General features: G+C 46.0%; 2 protein-coding genes across 4 annotated transcripts in view; both read right to left on the reverse strand.

Moving 5' to 3' along the window:
- Positions 1-8,428, reverse strand: part of RRN3 (RRN3 homolog, RNA polymerase I transcription factor) — a 32,463-nt gene extending 24,035 nt beyond the window's left edge. For both annotated transcript variants that reach the window (XM_047838709.1, XM_047838708.1), the window contains exons 1-3: positions 8,309-8,428; positions 6,676-6,781; positions 5,609-5,665 (exon numbers count right to left, since the gene is read on the reverse strand). In XM_047838709.1, coding sequence (XP_047694665.1) covers positions 5,609-5,665; positions 6,676-6,781; positions 8,309-8,397 — 252 coding nt within the window. In that variant the 5' untranslated portion in view covers positions 8,398-8,428. The remainder of the gene's footprint in view (positions 1-5,608; positions 5,666-6,675; positions 6,782-8,308) is intronic.
- Positions 8,429-12,371: 3,943 nt separating this feature from the next.
- On the reverse strand, positions 12,372-18,089 carry LOC125154405 (proline-rich protein 36-like). Of its 2 annotated transcripts, none has more exons than XM_047838711.1 (2): positions 16,344-18,089; positions 12,372-12,837 (listed from the first exon to the last, which is right to left on the reverse strand). In XM_047838711.1, the coding sequence occupies exon 1, from the start codon at positions 17,947-17,949 to the stop codon at positions 16,393-16,395; it is 1,557 nt and encodes a 518-aa protein (XP_047694667.1). In that variant the 5' UTR covers positions 17,950-18,089; the 3' UTR covers positions 12,372-12,837; positions 16,344-16,392. The 2 variants fall into 2 exon arrangements, with proteins under 2 accessions (XP_047694667.1, XP_047694666.1); XM_047838710.1 differs by having other exon boundaries at positions 12,372-12,912.
- Positions 18,090-18,578: the final 489 nt, after the last annotated feature.

The following is an 18,578-nucleotide window of genomic DNA, read 5'->3' on the forward strand; positions in this document are numbered from 1 at the left end:
TTAAAAAAAAGATGTGCTATATAAAAATGATGGCTCCAGTACGTCATAAAATATTTTTCAGGCAATAAAATTCCTGTTCATAGTAACTTTTAGTGACATGAGAAAAACTTCTAAATAAAAAGAAAACAAGCCATGTATAAAATATGCTATCAGTTAGATAAATATAAAATATCAACTATAAGGACACCTGGCCGGCTCAGTTGGTAGAACATGCAACTCTTGATCTCAACGTTGTGAGTTCAAGCCCCATGTTGGGCATAAAGCCTACTTAAAATAATAAATAAAAATAAAAATAAAAAGCTTTAGGGCACATGAGTGGTTCACTGGGTTAAGCATCGGACTTTAGCTCAGGTCATGATCTCATGGTTTGTGAGTTTGAGCCCTGCATCAGGTGAGCTCAAGCCCCACTTCTGGTGAACTCGAGCCGTACTTTGGGTAAGCCCCGCTCCTCTCTCTCCCACTTTGCACCTCATAGGATTCTCTTTCTCTCTCTCTCTCTGCCCCTTGCTCACTTACACCCTGCCCCCACTCTCTAAAAACATAATAAAAATAATAAATTAAATATATATATATAATATATTGTTTGTATTAACACATACACACAACATACATAAAAAACTAAGACCCTCCAATTTTGAAAGAAATGGTTAATGCTGATTAAGACTCAACACAAGAGGGGTGCCTGGGTGGCTGTCAGTTAAGCATCTGACTTTGGCTCAGGTCATGATCTCACAGTTCACGGGTGCGAGCCCTGCAATGGGCTCTGTGCTGATAGCTCTAAGCCTGGAGCCTGAAGCCTGCTTCGGATTCTGTGTCTCCCTCTCTCTCTGTCCCTCCCCTGTTCACACGCTCTCACTCAAAAATAAACATTAAAAGTTAAAAAAAAGTGAAGACTCCACCCGAGAAAGGGAGATACAAATAAACAAAAGCAATGCGTTATAACAATAACAGTAGACGGTTAATAGACAGTACTATACTTACAGTAATAATGAGCAAGTGAGGGAGGGGCAGAGAGAGGGAGACACAGAATCCGAGGCAGGCTCCAGGCTCTGAGCTGTCGGCACAGAGCCCAAAGGGGGCTCGAACCCACAGACCACAAGATCATGACCTGAGCTGAAGTCAAACACCCAACCGACTGAGCCACCCAAGTGCCCCACTTCTAGTGATAGATTTTTACAGACGATATTGTACCTACAGTGATAAACCATCAACAGACAGGGCTGTACCTGCTGTTACAGACTGATACTGACAGGGAGTATCGTTCAGCAGGAAGACACCAGGCACCAGGCACGGTGCTCAATACCATGCCTCTGCATCTTTTACTAATCCTAACAATGCTGAAAATGGACTCCTGGTATTCCCATTTTACAGTTGAGGAAGCAGAGACTAAGAGAAATGAATAAGCAACCTGCCCATTCAAGAAGCTAATAAAGAGGGGCGCCTGGGTGGCTCAGTTTGTTAGGCGACTGACTTCGGCTCAGGTCATGATCTTGCAGCTTGTTAGTTCAAGCCTCGCGTCGGGTTCTGTGCAGACAGCTCAGAGCCTGGAGCCTGCTTCAGGTTCTGTTCACCCCTCTGTCTGCCCCTCCCCTGCTCACGCACTTGTGTTATCTCTGTCTCTCAATAATAATAAATAAACATTAAAAAAATTTTTAAGGGGCACCTGGGTGGCTCAGTCGGTTAAGCACCAGACTTCAGCTCAGGTCATGATCTCACGGTTTGTGGGTTCGAGCCCCACGTCGGGCTCTGTGCTGACAGCTCAGAGCCTGGAGCCTGCTTCAGATTCTGTGTCTCCCTCTCTCTCTGCCCCTCCCCTGCTTGTGCTCTATCTCTCTCTCTCAAAAAATGAACATTAAAAAAAAATAAAAAGTAAAAAAAATTTTTTAAAAAGAAGCTAATAAAGAACCAGGTCCAGGGGTGCCTGGGTGGCGCAGTCGGTTAAGCGTCCGACTTCAGCCAGGTCACGATCTCGCGGTCCGTGAGTTCGAGCCCCAGGTCGGGCTCTGGGCTGATGGCTCGGAGCCTGGAGCCTGTTTCCGATTCTGTGTCTCCCTCTCTCTCTGCCCCTCCCCCGTTCATGCTCTGTCTCTCTCTGTCCCCAAAATAAATAAACGTTGGAAAAAAAAAAAAAAAAGAACCAGGTTCAAACCTGTCTGTCTGGGTCACAGCCTATGCTCCATCCCCTGTCCCACAATCCCTTGCTCCACTCAGGAGCTCACCACCTCTTCCCCACCTTCATCCCACCACTGACTGCTTTCCACGTGCTATTTGTGATGAACTTCATTGAGACTATTTCCTGATGAAACCCCAAGTAAGCTGGCAGTAAAATAACATAAATCACAACTCGCTTGCACTATGGTAATTTCATATGTCCACCACCATTAAAGATAAGTTAATGGTGGCTCACCAAGGTCTGAGGCAGTGAAGACAAACTAAGTCAGGTGCAAATAAAAATACATGAACTCTATCCTATCCCTGTTCCACCAAAAAAAAAAAAAAAAAAAAAAAGTGCAACAAAATTATAAGATAACATTTAAAAAGCTCCATTTTTTAAAGTAACCTAGTCAGTCTTTGGTGCTTTAGTACTGAACCATTATTAGAAGCAAATTGCTTCCAACACTCTCTGAACTAACATAGACACAACTGATGCATTTCTTAGTATGCCAAGACACCAAGAAGTGCTGGTAAAAAAATACAGTGGGACAAAGAAAATGGTCCCTGGAACCTACAGAAGAACACGAGGATAAGGGAAAGCATGAGACAGGGCCACCTCTGCTGTCGGTCTCTGGTGGCTACATCCTCACAGAGGGACAAGCACGTATTCAGAAAACCAATAGTACAGCTATGGCTGGAGTAGATGGTAAGCAAGCCAACAGATAAATCTGGGAATCGAGGAGGGGACAGGTAAATGACGGAAGTCCTTGTAAGTCGGATTTGTAACTAGGAAGATCTGCTGGAAGGGTGGGAAATGGAGTGAACCAACACCTACGTGCTTAGAGAGAACCAAGGAAAATTCCAGTAAAGAAGACACTTCAGCTGCATCTTAAAGAGTAGGAGTTTAGTAGGTAAAGCAGTAACAACAGTGAACACTAATACAGTAATCACCGTGCCAGGCACTATTCTAAGATTTTAACACATACTAACTCATTTAATCCTTACGACCATTCCACGAGTACGTGACACCATTGGTTCCCATCTTACAGATGGGGGCACTGAGGCACGGAAGTGCAGTAAATCTGCCCTCAGCCACAAAGCCAGCATGGGAGGGGAGGCCATGTAGCCAGAGCCCATGCTCAAATAGATAACAAATAAAGCAGATACAGAGGACCTCTCCCAGCCACGAAGAAAAGGCACATGCAAAGAGATAAAGATGAAAAGAAGTAATGCTCCACGTGAGTTGTAGAGGTTACCTAAATTAATTAATTTAATTAAATTTTTAAAAGCTGAAAAGAGGCAAATTCATGGAATAAAGTATCTAGTGAGGACTGAACACAGAAACAATGTCGCAGACCATGCTAAGAAGCTGGTTCTGTGTGAAAAAGGCATGAAGTTTTCTGGCAGGATGGTGCCCTATTTTAGAGATGCTTCAGGCTGCACTGTGGAGGGTAAAATTGGTGGGGGGGTGGAGGTAGGGGTGAGGGGTAATGTGACATAGAGGAGAAGTGGAACCTAGGTAAGCTAAAGGAATTAAGGGAAGAATCCAGACAAAAAAGCACCAACAATGCAAGAAGCCTTTAAGGATATTTTTTTTTTCCCAAAGGCCCTGGTAAATCAATGGATACAAGGGGTGAGAAAAACCCCAAGGTTCCTCGCTCAAGAATTAGGTAAGCAGTAAATCGGTTAAGCACATAAAGAAGGTTGCAGTGGAGTGGGTTTGGGAGAGAGAAAATGCTAAGTTTGGGGCATCAGTATTACTTATGGGCTGCCAGTTAAAAAACCAGTCTAGGGCCCACAAGAGCCATCTGAGCTCTAGATGCAAATTTGGAAGTTATGAGGACAAAGGTAAATTCCAAAGCTTAAAGAGCCTAAGGAGATCACACAGGAAGAATCTTTAGAATGAGGAAAGGGTCAAGTTTGGAAACCTAATCAACACCAAATTTAAGAACCCATCACAATAGCGATTGGACAGAAGTGATAAGAAGACCGTAAGATCCTAGAAACCAAAGGAAATTTAAGAAGTGGGCAGCCGAAGGGGCCTGGGTGGCTCAGTCGGTTAGTCATCCAACTCTTGATTTCAGCTTAGAGCATGAACATGCGGTTCGTGAGTTCGAGCCCCACACTGGCCTCCAAGATGACAGTTTGGTCGGCCCGCTTGGGATTCTCTCCCTGCCCCCGCCCCACCCTTCCCTCATTCTCTCTCTTTCAATATAAATAAATAAAACCTAACAACAACAAAAAAGTGGGCAGCTAACAGTGTCAACTGCTACAAGGAATTAGTATGAGGCTTGAAAAAAAGCCCACTGAAACGAGCAGGGAAGAAACCACTAGTAATAGGTCACAGTAATCACCGCAGCGGATCTCACAGGGGATTAAAACACGCATGAGCAGTGAGACAGTTTGAGCTGTCACCAGGAACAGTTAACAACCACAAAGCCCTTTGTGTCAGGAGCTGTTCCAAGTGATTCTCATGTATTAACTCACTGGATCCTCTAAAACGTCTGCACTTAAAATACCTCTACTGTTTTCCTGACTTTATAAAGATGAGAAACACAGGCAGTGAGTTAAACAAGCTGCCCAAGATCACACACTGGGCAACCACAGAGGAAGGATTTTTATCCCAGGCAATCTGACTACCATGGCCATTCTTCCCAAAACTGGGCAAGAAGGGAAGAAAAGGGAAATGAAATTTCCTCAGTTGTGACGAGATGACAGGTTTGTATCTAGAAAGGTGCACCTCTTGAACTTCTTGCACCATCTGCAAAGACGCTAAACAGAGCAGCTGCTTGAAAGGTAAGTCATCTTTTGTTCTTGTTGTAGCAGCAGAGAGATGTGAGAGCTGCATGCGGCACAGAGGAAAGAGGCTCTAGGAAAGACGGGCCCCGGGGGCTCAGCCGGTTGAGCTCCGACTTAAGCTCGGGTCATGATCTCACGGTTCAGGAGTTCGAGCCCCACATCAGGCTCTGTGCTGACGGCTCAGCACAGAGCCTGGAGCCTGCTTCGGATTCTGTGTCTCCCTCCCTCTCTGCTCCTCACTCGCGCTCTGTCTGTCTCTCCCTCTACCTCAAAAATAAACATTAAAAAAAATAAGAAAGGAAAGATAAAGCAGGGATTCTCAACCTGAGGACTACCAACATTTAGGACTTGGTAATTCCTTGTCGTGGAGGGCTGCTCTGTGCATTCGGTGCTGGATGTTTCAGTGGCATCCTTGTCATCCCCTCCCTAGATGCCAGTAGTACCCACTCCCTCCCCCCACGTGACAACCAAAAATGTCTCCAGTTCATCACCAAAAGTGCCCTGGGGGCAAAACTGCTCTTGGTTGAGAACCACTGCATTAAAGTGAGGATCACACAGAGAGCCAGTTCTAGAGGATGGAATAGGACCAAACGCGCAAATTAAATCCATGCAAAATGGCAAGAACTTTGCTAATGATCAAACATAAATTAATTACCTTTATGTCTGGATCTGACAGCTGGTTCTTCAACAACTCAAAGTCATTTGTTTCACCCTAAACAAGGACCAAAAAAAAAAAAAAAAAAAGTAGTTTTGCTTGCTGCAGTTTGCTATTAAAAATCAAGAGCAGGACTTTTAATTCTTACAAAAGGAACAGCGTAACATTCACACATCAATTGTGGATTATAAAATTGTAACTACAAACATTTAAAAACTCATGTTAGTGGAGCTGGACAGCTTGGAAAAAAAGAAAATGACGGGGCGCCTGGGTGGCGCAGTCGGTTAAGCGTCCGACTTCAGCCAGGTCACGATCTCGCGGTCCGTGAGTTCGAGCCCCGAGTCAGGCTCTGGGCTGATGGCTCAGAGCCTGGAGCCTGTTTCCGATTCTGTGTCTCCCTCTCTCTCTGCCCCTCCCCCGTTCATGCTCTGTCTCTCTCTGTCCCAAGAATGAATAAACGTTGAAAAAAAAAAATTTTTTTAAAAGAAAATGACTACTAAAAAGCTGTTCACCTTCAGACCTACTTGCGTCCTGACATCTGAAGAACACATTCGATACAAGATACCATCCATTTGCGTATTCGCACTTAAATGCTTATATATATGAAAACAAATATTTATATTTTCCCTCCGTCGCTGAGATTTAACAGAATCCCTTCTCAACTACCACAAAACCAGACCAAAAACAAACAAAAAACCAAACCCCTCTTGGAGAGCTGGTTTACTGTCCCAAAGCAATGCTTAGGTAATTCTTTCAGAAATAAAACACTCTGACCTAAGGATTTTTATTCCAGCACTTGCTAGAGTTTTTTTAAAGATGCTACATAAATGGAACATTTGAAGATATGAAACCTCAGCAAAGAGGTTATCTGAGCTGACAACATCATGCTGTTATTAAATAACTGACTTCAAACCGGTATCTAAATTCATTTTATTATGTCTACGTGACTGTTGTATAATGGCTACAACTGTATCCTGACCCACCAAAACCAAACCTCCCGGTGTCAATTATATCTCAATTAAAGCAGGGGGCAAAAAGCCACCAAACCTCATGTTATCGCCTCTTACCTTTTTGTACTTCAACAAGACTTCTGTCACAGTCCCACCAAACCGAACGGTTTTTCTTGGAGGAGAATTGAAGAAATCATTCTCTAACGTGAGCATATCTGAAAGTCTATAGAACCAAGATAATCATACTATTACACGCAGGGCAGAGAATAAGAAAAAATCAGAAGAGCCAACGTTTACTGAGCCAACATCATTCAGTGGGACTATCACTAAAGCCTCCTAACTGGCTTCCTTGCTTCCACTCTAACCTCCACCGTTCTTCGTTCAATGACCTAATGATCTTCCCCAAAATTGCATCATGCTATCCTACCCTCCCTGTTAAACTCTCCAAAGGTTTCCCACCTCACTTAAAATACAAATCCAGGGGCGCCTGGGCGGCACAGTCGGTTAAACGTCCGACTTCAGCCAGGTCACGATCTCGCAGTCCGTGAGTTCGAGCCCCGCGTCGGGCTCTGGGCTGATGGCTCAGAGCCTGGAGCCTGCTTCCCATTCTGTGTCTCCCTCTCTCTCTGCCCCTCCCCCGTTCATGCTCTGTCTCTCTCTGTCCCAAAAATAAATAAACGTTGAAAAAAAAAATTTATAAAAAAAAAAAAAAAAATACAAATCCAAGCTCTCGGTCCGGGTCTTCAAGGTCCTTTAATAGTCTGGCCCCTGCCTACCTCTGACCTCATCTCCAGCCACTTAACATACTGCAACCATAGTGTCCTTTCTATTCTTCAAACTTGCCACGCTGATTCCCATTCCTTTTGCTGTTCGCTCTCTATCAGAAACACTCATCCTCCAGATACGGACACAGCTGGACTCTCGTCTTCCCTCCAACTGAAGCTCAAATGTCAGAGAGACGATTAAAGTACCCATCCTCTCTCTCCTGGTCCCCGTTTTACCTCTTCACAGCAGATCATCACTGCCTGAAACCATCCCTTTCCGTTATTTACTGGCCTCTTCACTGTCTTTCCCTCCTGAGATTGTAAGCTCCGTTGAGAGCAGAGATGTTGTCTCTTTTGATAGACTACTGTCTCCAGGGTCTAACACAGAGAGAGTATAGGTGCTTAATAAACACCATAAATGATACTATGCTAAGTGTTTTACAAAGTTTTCTTCCTTCAAATAGAGCAGAGTGGGGGGGGGGGGGGACCACACCAGTATCCTACTAACGACTCTCAAAGCCAAACCCCAAAATGTTTTATGGGGGTTAGGGGCTTTAAAAGCGGAAGACAGACTGTTAAGAAAACGTGTATGCGGAAACAAATTTCAAACACCAACAAAAAATTAAGAGTCGGTTTGCCATTAATGATAGCATTCGCTTGATGATTCAAACAGCCCAGGGAATTCTTTCCAAATCTACGTGAAGAAAAGGGAGGAATGAGGTAGTACCCAGGCCTGGGACGCTAGGCGGGAGCCCACTGGGGAGAAAAGACCCTTGAACGGAGAACAGATGCATTTTCCCAGCTCCTCTCCCACCTTTACTACCCACTTAAGGGCACGGGCTCACTCTCGAGAACTTGAGATGACCCTCTACCGTTGCTCCCAGGACTCCTTCAGCTCTGCCCCAGGCACTGTCACATTCGCTTTCCTAACCCCGATCCTGAGCTTTGGCCCCAGATGCGCAGATGGAAGCGTCCCGGACTCTCACCCGGTCCTCGACGCCCCCAGCGTCTTGACTGCAGACGCTGAGGCTGCCGCATCTCCCGGCAACCGCGTGTGAAGCAGCGGGGCCGCCATTGGGCCCGACAAGCGCGACGACTGCGCCTCTCTCCGGAAGTCGTGGGCCTTCTAGCCGCCCCTGTGGCCCGGAAGACGTGCGCGCGAGCGGCGGCCTTCAGCCAATCAGGAGCGCCATGGGACCGCTCCGTGATCCCGGCGGGCTAGAGCGCCGCCGAAGCTTTCTCCTCCCCGCCCTGCCTCCAGGCCCCTCCTCTCAGTTGGAGGACTTTCCCCGCCTCGCCAGGTGCGGCTGTGAGAGCGGCCAAGGCGCTGCGAGAAGAGAGATCCTTGGCAGCTCCGGCCAGCCCTGAGGGTCCCGAAGGAAGGGCAGGGACCGTTAGTGGACCCCTACTGGTCGGGTGCCACGAGTATTATCTTTTTGGAGTCAAAGCATCCCTTAGTCAAACTGAAGAAACCAAAGCTCTGGTTAACACCAGCACGCAGAGACAAGGGGCAGCCGGGATTCGAACTAGGCTGCTCCACCCAGCATCTAGTGGGGGGTGGGGGAGGGCTCTAGACCCTCTGCGCTATCCTCACAGACTTTGGAACTAATCTTATCTTTGCGGAAACTGAGGTTTGACGGAGCGATTTACCCAGAAAACTCAGCTGAAATCAGAGAGGAGTCAGTTTTCAAGAGGCGTTAGTCCTTGAACTTAAATTTTTTTTTAAATTTATTCATTAATTTTGAGACACAGAGATAGAAAGCATGAGTAGGGAAGGGGCAGAGAGAGGAGAGGAAGTGAGAATCCCAAGCAGGCGCTGCACCGCCAGTGCAGAGCCCAACGCCGGGCTCCATCCCGCAAGCTATGAGATGATGACCTGAGCTGAAATCCAGGGTCCTCAGTAGCTTAACCCAATGAGCAACCCAGGAGCCACTGAACTTACATTTTTAAGGGAGGTCCAGGGGTCCGCCAGACCTGCTGCAAGCAGGGAAGGGTCTTTTAGTATAGGGAAGGGCAGGGCCCAAGGCACGGTGGGGGGGGAAGGAAGCAGAGGGAGCCCCTCCCCTTAGTTTCTAAGAATGGAAAATGTTGCAACCTTCGGAAACTGTATAGAATTATCGAAAGGACATTAAGCCAGCTACAGCGACTTGTTACATATAAAGCACTGTTCGATTTTGCAACAGTGTAAAATAAGTAACTCTCTGCCAACTCTATAAGGCACCACCATTTCTTACCCCACTGGTTTAGGGTTCCTTCAGAATGTTGGGCAGAGATTTTCAGTGTCCTGAGAGCAGGGGAAATTGTACCCTAGCTCACAAAGATTCCTCAAGACAGCTGTTGAAGTGGGAATCTCTTCCCCTCCATCCCCAAAGCAGAGGGGGAAAAAAAAATCACAATTCGTTGGAACTCTCATACACTGTCAGAAGCTTAACTCTGCACGGCCAAGCAATTTGACAATTACTTATCCTTTCATTTTTTTTCAAGTCTGACATGCACGAAAGAGTGTAAGTTAAGAGCTCCCGGGTGGCTCAGTGGGTTAAGCGTCCCACTCTTGATTTCAGTTCAGGTCATGAACTCATGGTTCATGAGTTCAAGTGCCGCGTCAGGCTCCATCCTGACAGCGCGAAGCCTGCTTGGGATTCTCTCTCCCTCTCTCTGTTCCCCTCCCCTGCTTGTGCACTCTCTTTCTCAAAATAAACTTAAAAAAAGAGAGAGAGAATATAGTTAATCTAAGTTATAAAACATAATAAAATAAATACCTGTGAATGAACGTACCACCCAATTTATGAAACAGAACATTAACCCTTACTATGGAAGCTTCCTGTGTGCTCCTCCCAGGTCCCACCTTCTCCCTGCTTCCTCCTAAAGATAATTACTATCCTAACTTTTTAAAACCATTTCAACTTTTCTTTAGGTAATTACTATATATATATATATATACACATATGTATATATGTGTATATATATATATATATATATATATACACACACATATATATACATATATATATTCCTAAACTACATATATGCTTTTGCTTGTCTTTCCATCATAAAATTATCTCCATTCTGCATTATACCTTCTACTGGTTCATCCCATTCCTGTTATATTAGTTGTTTCTCGCCATGTAGCATTCATCCATTATATGAATATCCCACAATTTATATTTCCATTTTCCTATCACCAACATTTAGATTATTTTTTCCTCCCCCCTCCAATTATGTACATTGCTGTGAATATGCTTCTACAGTCTCCTGAATCATGTGTGTGAAAATTTTTCCAAAGTAGAATTGTTGGCTTAGAGGGCATATAAGACATGTTGAGTTTTCCAAAGTGGTTGTGCCAATATACATTCTCAGAAATATCTCCTTAAATTTGAGCACAGCTCCTTCCTTATTTTCCCAAAGCACAGCGAAGACTAAGCTTCCATGTTAAAAATTTTTCAGCAGAAGCTTCATCATAATATAAGGAAAATCTGAAAACTAAACGGCTTAATTCACTGTTGGGAGTTCTTTGATCATGTCTCTTCATTGAAGATTCTCGATTCAGTTACCCTCTTCCATGGGCCAACTCATCTTGCCTTTTTTATCCAGTCTTGCCTTCCCTGGAGTCCCATCTCTTTTGGTCTCCAGCTCTAATCTAAGAAGGTAAAGGCTGGAGCACCTGGCTGGCTCAGTCAGTAGAGCACGGGACTCTTGATATCAGGGTCATGAGTTCAAGCCCCACGTTGGGCATAGAGATTACTTCTGGAAGGGAGGGAGGGAGGGACCTCCAAATGAGTAACAGAAAGGCAAACAAGTATTAACACACAGCATGTAAAGACAGCCTTGCCCACAATATGGTTGTTCTTATACATCACTGAGCATTGTACTTGTTCATAATTGTTCTGAGCTTCTTCATTCCAGGATGAATTTTTGCTTTACTTTCATACACCCAGAAGACCCATTAAACTGTTTTTCAGAAGAGCGGCCTTCCCCTAGAGATGAATTTTACAATCATCCCTAGAATGGTTCTGTTGGTTAAAGTTTCTTGGCCTGAAAGTAACAGAAACTATCTCAAGAGGGCTTAAGCAGAAAAGAATTTGATACTAATGATACATGGATGTCTTAAGGCAACAGAAAGTAATTTCTCATTGGCCAAGTTTGAGTCGAGTGCCCTTCTCTAACTCAATCGAGAGAGGTGAGGTCATAGTGTACCAAATGGCTTCCAATGAATACTTGCTACAGATGAGAGGTAGTTTATTTATTTTGAGAGAAAGCCCGCGTGTGCTTGAGCAGGGGAGAGGCAGAGAGAGGGAGAGAGAGAGAAGCCCAAGCAGGCTGTGCGCTGTCAGCGAAGAGCCGGACAAGGAGCTGGAACTGTGAGATCATGACCTGAGCCAAAATCAAGAGTCGGCTGCTTAACAGACTGGCCCCCCCAGGCGCCCCTAACCATTTCTAAACATAGCGCCCAGTAGTGTTAGCTACATTCACAATGTTGTGCAACTACGTCCAGAATTCTTTTCACCTGAAACTTGATGCCAGTAAACAACTTCCCCTTCTCCCCTCCCCCCAGCAACCACCATTCTTTCTATCTCTATGAATCTGATTCTGTCATATGAGAAATGTCATAGAAGTGGAATCATACAGTATTTGTCTGGCTGTGACTGGCTTACTTAGCTGGATTACTTCACTTCCGTTATTCTTTTTTTCCAAATATCTGCCATGCGTAGTCTTTCAGCCTGAGTTAATTATTTTAAGTTATAACACAGAAATATAAAATATAAATTTTAAATATAATATAGAAATTATAATATAGAAATATAATACAGAAATACCAAAGCATGGGACAGAAAGGGGGAAGAAATATAAAACAGCTAAAGTTTTTGGGAGTTTTGATCAAAAGTATCGTACCACCTGAAAACATGCTTTTGCCTATAATGGAAATCTCTAAAGAAAACCATCCCGATTTTAGAGCATTCTTGCATAAATAACCTACTGATACAAAGAAAGAATGTAAGAAGGCACTCTCAAATGAATTTTATTTGATTACCAATAAAATGTACAACCCAATCAGATTTTAAAAGCCTTGGGAAAAATAAAAATCCTTGGGAAAATGGGAAATTCATGTTCACTAAATGAAATGAACATATAAATATAAATTGTAGCATGTTACAATGCATTGATTGTGTTGACTTTTCTATTAGTTAATGAGGTCACAAAGTAATCTTAAATTCAGAGTTACATTTTCCACTGTCCGTTTCTGTGGGGACTACACTTACTTCCGTCTTCACCCAGAGTTTGTGAGGCATTATTTTCTACTTGGAATTCTCTCACAAGAAGTCTATTTTAAAAAACAACTTTTTTTAAACACAAAGATCATTTAGAATAGCATAGTTTATTATGGCTTAAGATTCTGGCAATAACTTTATGATCTGAAGCTGGAAAATCCTCCCCAACACTGACACACGTACACTTGGCAAAGGCCGTCTAGTAGGCCCACTGGCCTGAGAGAGATCAGCACTCCACATGGAGGTTTCTGAAACGAGGTTAAGAGGTAAGTACCTGTGCTTTTATAAAGTTGGCACTTAAGTCTGTAGAAACACTGGTGATTCTGGAAAGAAAAAAGCAATTTGTATTTGAGATGAGATTTATAAACAGAGTGGAACAAAAAAATTACAGAGTTCTCTCTGGGAACACAGCTTTCAAAAGAGCCACCCACAGACTGATGTGGGGTATTACAGCTCAAGTTACAATTGGCGGGCTTACGAAGAACGCTTTTTAATAACTTTAACTTGAAAGGAAAGCTTATAATCTACGCCTTATAACAAATCACACATCAATTATACCTCAATTCCGGCTCCAATGGAGCCCACCTCTGATTGTTAGGACAAACAAGACAATCCCTGTACATTACTTAGTACAGTGTGTAGTGTATTATAACACCCAATAAATGTTAGCTGTTGTTATTGACAAATGCCCCAAGCGCGTCTTAATTCAAAATGGGAATATGATGATAAATATAACAGGGGCTCCTGGCTGGCTCAGTTGGTAGAGTGTGTGACTCTTCATCTTAGGGCCCCGAGAACAAGCCCCATGTTGGGTGTGGAGACTAGTTAAAAAAATAAAAATTTAAAAATTTAAAAATAATTTAAAAAGAAGAGATAAATAAAACAAAGGTGAATAAGATCTTCATGGTCTAAAAGATACCATGACTAATTAAGGGCTAATAAGTCCTCTGAGGATAAAAATATTTTTCTTTAAGTACCTCGTGAACTACAGAGCAATTTTTTTTATTATTCTAGATCAGGGTTCCTCAATCTCACAGTAATAATGGTTTGGGTGGAATAATTCTGTGTTGGAACGGGCCAGCCAGGGCACTGTGTTTTGCAGCACCTCTGGTCTCTACCCACCAGATATCAGGAGCGCCCCTCCTCAACTCTGCATCTTTCTGTTGCTGGGGACTATCACTGTGAGTTCAAAGGCCAACGTGGGCATCAGTTTCCACCCCTGCTCCCCTCAGAGCTCCCAATGCCTGCCTGTCTGGCCAGTGTCTGCTCAGGGCCTGAACATCACCATCTACACATTCTAGACTCCACTAGGGGCAAATGCCAGGCACCAAACAGTGGAATCTCAATCTGGGAGTCAAAGACTCTGGAAGTCACCTCCTCTCAGGCCAGCGGAACAAGAGATGGCCAGGTTCCCTGAAAGATCAATACTCTTAGATGAAAGCCTCCAGATGACTCAACGGGAGTCACAGGAACTATGCAACCTACCCACACACACTGGGGGCCGTTTTCTTTTCTCTCTCGGTGTGTAAGCAATCACATAATATCCTTGATTTTGCCTTTTGGCCCACGGAGCCTAAAATACTTACTGTCTGGGTCTTTATAGAAAAAATTTGTCAACTCTTGTTTTAGGTAAGTATCTTACGGTCAATATAGAGAAACGTGTCATAACATTTGGTGTTCATTCTACCTGACGTCATCTTTGTAGCAAAAAAAGGGGTGGGGGGTGTGCCTGGGTGGCTCAACTGGTCAGGTGTCTGACTCACGGTTTCGGCTCAGGTCATGATCTTCTAGTTCGTGAGTTTGAGCCCCGCATCAGGCTGTCTGCTGTCAGCACAGAGCCCACTTTGGATCCTCTGTACCCCTCTCTGCCCCTCCTCTGCTCTCTGTCTCAAAAATAAGTATTTTTAAAAAGGATTTTAAAAGAAGTTATGTGCAAGTAAATAAACATCTGAAAGTGTTTTCCAAGATGAATGCCCATGGAGCCTACACTTGGATTAGAAACTGTTGCTAATGTCTAAGAGGCCTGTTTTCAGCTTAGAACTGGTAAAGACCTTAGAATTATTATCTAATTATTGGCCTACTGCCATTACCTTACAACAGAGACCACAGGTAGAATTATAACACATCTTATCTTTCTTTTTTTCTTTTTTTTAAGTAGGCCTCATCCCCAGCACAGAGCCTAACAAGGAGGGGCTTTAACTCATGACCCTGAGATCAAGACCTGAGCTGAGGTCAAGAGCCCAAGGCTTGGGGCCCCTGGGTGGCTCAGTCGGTTTAGTGTCCAACTCTTGATTTCAGCCCCAGGTCATGATTCCAGAGTCATGGGATGGAGCCCCATGTCAGGCTCCACTACTTGGGATTCTCTTTTTCTCTCCCTCTGCCTCTCTCCCCTGCTCACGATCTCTCTCTGTCTCTCTCTCTCTCAAATAAAAACATAAAAATAAAAATAATTCAAAAGCTTTAAAGAAAAAGAGTCAGAGGCTTAACCGAATGGGCCACCCAGACACCCCCACACATTATCCTTCTTAACAGGCCTAAAGAAGAAAGAAATTAAGTGTTTGACTTCCACAGAATATTCAGTTGTTACCCCTCGCCCCCCTTCCCCCTGGAAATGAAACCAACCAATATGAAATAACCTTCTTGGATAACATGTTGATAGCATTTAAACAGGGAGCATTAACATAACCTCAAAATACTGCTCTGCTCTATACTCTCCCCACCTCCAGAGCAGGTAATTTATGGAACAGGATTAGAGAAAAAGATCAGGAAATTGATACTCAGCAGTGAATACCATTATGACAGCACTTAACCCACTGAGCAGGGTCACCAATTTTGACCTTCACATGACCTTTTCTACCTTTCTAATTGACAGAAGGTTGAGGAGTTAAGTGGAATTGGTCCTCAATAGCCTCAAGCATAGAGTTCATCAAACAGGTTAGCACAGAGGGTCTTGTGATCTAGTGGAAAGTTCATGGGATGTAGTACAAATAGCCAAATGTTTTCCAAACTTCAGGATCATTCAACCTTCACTATACAATTAATTTTTTACCTTTAAGTTGGCTCATGTAAATGTTTGAGTTTTTTTGGTCTTGTTTTGTTTACTTAACTATGAAAAGTTACTTACTTTACTTATACTGTGAAAAGCAATTGGCACTATTGTAAATAGAAAAACCAGTTATTACTTGGCATAAATAGAAGTTACCCATTGAAATAACTTTAACACACACGGTATTAAATCCTAGCTGGGTACAGTTGTTGCCTACCAAAGCATAAGAGAGGTGCTGGAGATCACGAACCCCAAACTAAGGATGTTCTCCTGGACAGAATCAAAAGGACCACAAAAGAATTTAAAGGGGGATAACTTCCTCCCTGGAGGACTTGTTGCTATTTACTGCTGTGCCCCTGTACTGCCCACAATCATCCTGTTTCAGAAACATTGCCGAGTCCCTTTCCCCACCCCACCCACAGCTCCTGGTGGAATATCTTACTTACCACCCTGTCCTTAGTAAGCCTAAATAAGAGAAATCGATCACACTCTGGGGGTGAGCAGGTAAAGCTTTAACAACACTGTTCCACGCACAGCACTAGGTTTCAAAAACCTCCCAAAGTCCAAAAGATCTAATCCATGCAGGAACAGACCACTTCACCTCCACTTGCCTCATTTTTTTTTTTTTTTCCAACAGAAGGGACTAAGGAAACCAGCAGAACACAGACCTGGAAACAATCAAGGAATACTACTTCCAAAGGCACTTACTTGGCAAAGGCCTGAGCAGCCACTCGGATGGCTGGGGTCTGGTTCTGTACTAGGGAGGGTGACTTCTCGTCTCTGAGGCAGGGACAGGTGTGTTCTCAGGGGGCACTGACTGCTGGGCCTGGGACCCAGGGGGTGGAGATGCGGTGGCAGGGGGTTCCTGACTCAGCTCCTGGCTCGCTGGTAGTGGAGTCTCAGAAGCCTGTGCAACTGGCTTCTGAAACTCCTGGGCAGACGCAGACTGGCTGGGAGTCATCTGGCTGGGAGTCATCTCTCGAACTAAAGACATGATGCTCTGGGGGTCCTGCTGGGTGTGACACAGGGCCTGAAAGTCCAGGACAGCAAGGGAGAGCCGCAGGTCCACAGTTTGGTTCTGAAAAGACTGGGATGACAGAAGCTGGATCACAGACACAGGGGTGCTCAGGGCCTGGGCTTGGGGAGCCAGAGCAACTGGAGATGCAGTTTCAGAGACCAGAGAAAGATTCTCAGTCTGGCTCTGTGAGGCTAGGGGGGCTTGGAGGTGGCTCTGTGAGGCTGCAGACAACAGCCGGTAGCTTTGAGAGGCCAAAAGGGCCTGGAGGTTGCTCTGCGCAGGTGCTGGCACCAGGGGATGACCCTGAGAGGCCACGGGCACCAAGAGGTGGCTCTGAGTGGCCATGGGCACCAAGGGTTGGTTCTGCGTTGGCAGAGACACCAAGGACTGGCTCTGAGAGGCAGGGACGAGTCCAGGTTGACTCATGGAGGTCGAGGGGGCAGCGGGCAGACTCTTAGAAGCCAGGATGGGCGCAGCCTGACTGCCGGAAGCCAAGGAGGCCGCAGGCTGACCCGCAGTGGCAAGACTGACTGCAGGCTGGATCCTCAAAGAACGCACAGCTGGAGGCTGGCGGGCGGAGGCCCAGGGGACTCCGTGCTGGCTCCTGAAGGGGAGGACGGCTGGGGCCCGAGGCCGGTCGGGAGGAGACACAACGAACTCAGGCGGCCCCAGATGCGTGGATGACGATCCCTTCACGAACCCTGGCAGCCCGGCCCCAGGGCCTGGGGAGCGAACTCCCTCGGAACTTCCGACCGGTTCAGGTTTGGGGCCCAGGTCCTCTCCGCGCAGGTCTTGCGCGTCGCCGCTCTCCTGGACACTTTGCGTCGCGTCTTTGTCCTCGTCCTCCTTCTCCAGCCGGTTTTCGAGCTGGCCCGTGACGGTCATATCCAGCGAAGCAACGGTCTGAAGGAACCTCCTGCGGCTGCAGCGCCGCCGGAAGCCCCTCAAGTTCCGGGACACGTTGCAGATGGTGAGAGAGAAGCGGTGGCTGACCGTCTGGCTTAGCGCGTCCACCATGGTGGAGGAGAGCACGTGGAAGGGCCTCTTCGAGGGCTCTTCCGCAGTCAGTTCGATGTTGCCGGTGTACCAGAAGACCCACCACAGCAGGCTGAGAAAGATGATGATGGAACCCAGGTAGAGCAGCAGGTCGGAGAAGACCAGGCGCGCGAAGACCCCGGTGAACAGCACGGTCGCGCCCACCGTGTCGAAGGCGACGCCCAGCCAGAAGAAATGCCTGCAACGGCCGAGGCCCGTCCGCTTCCGGGTCTCCTCTACGGAGTTTCTTGAAAGCTCCATGACTTGCCACTGTCGCCGCCGCCAGGTCCGCAGAGGAGACCAGCCCGCCACCCTCCGGTTGTGGCCTCTGGGTCGCCATGGCAACGCCCCTGACCGGGGGGGGGGGGTAGAGTGGGCGGGGCGAGAGGAAAAAAGAAGCCGCCTGTTACCTGCCGTGAGAAAAAAAAAAAAGGCGGGGGCACCGCCCAAGCGAGGGGCGCATGCGCCGTGCATCCCGTCGCCCGCGCGCACGACCTCCCCGCATGCGCAGTGTTTCCGCCCAGTGCGTCTCTCGCGTTTCCCCAGCATCAGGACCCGAACGTGGGGAATTTCGCTCTGGCGCCGGTGGTCTCTGTCCCGCTTTCGGCGGGTGAAGTGCTGCGTTCCGCTCCCCACCCCCTGCCTTTGAGGGCCCGGGCGAGCTTTGAAGGAGAGCAAAGGTCAAGGACCCTCTTCTAGTAACTTCGCCCGCAGCTGGGAGTACAGCGTGGTCCCAGGTGCTGCCACCTCCTGAGGAGTTAATGGTGTCCTTTGTTTTGGTGAAGAAGCGGCTAGATTAGGATCTATTGTTAGAGCTTAATTCCCATCTTATCTATTTGCTGGTAGTTACGTTCTTGCCAGTTAACCGCACACCTAGAAGTGAATTTTCT

Source organism: Prionailurus viverrinus, chromosome E3, assembly GCF_022837055.1.
Source record: "Prionailurus viverrinus isolate Anna chromosome E3, UM_Priviv_1.0, whole genome shotgun sequence".
NCBI classification, from domain to species: domain Eukaryota; kingdom Metazoa; phylum Chordata; class Mammalia; order Carnivora; family Felidae; genus Prionailurus; species Prionailurus viverrinus.

Coding starts and splice junctions, on each gene's coding strand:
- LOC125154405 (XM_047838711.1), bottom strand. CDS start 17,949: ATGGAGCTTTCAAGAAACTCCGTAGAGGAGACCCGGAAGCGGACGGGC.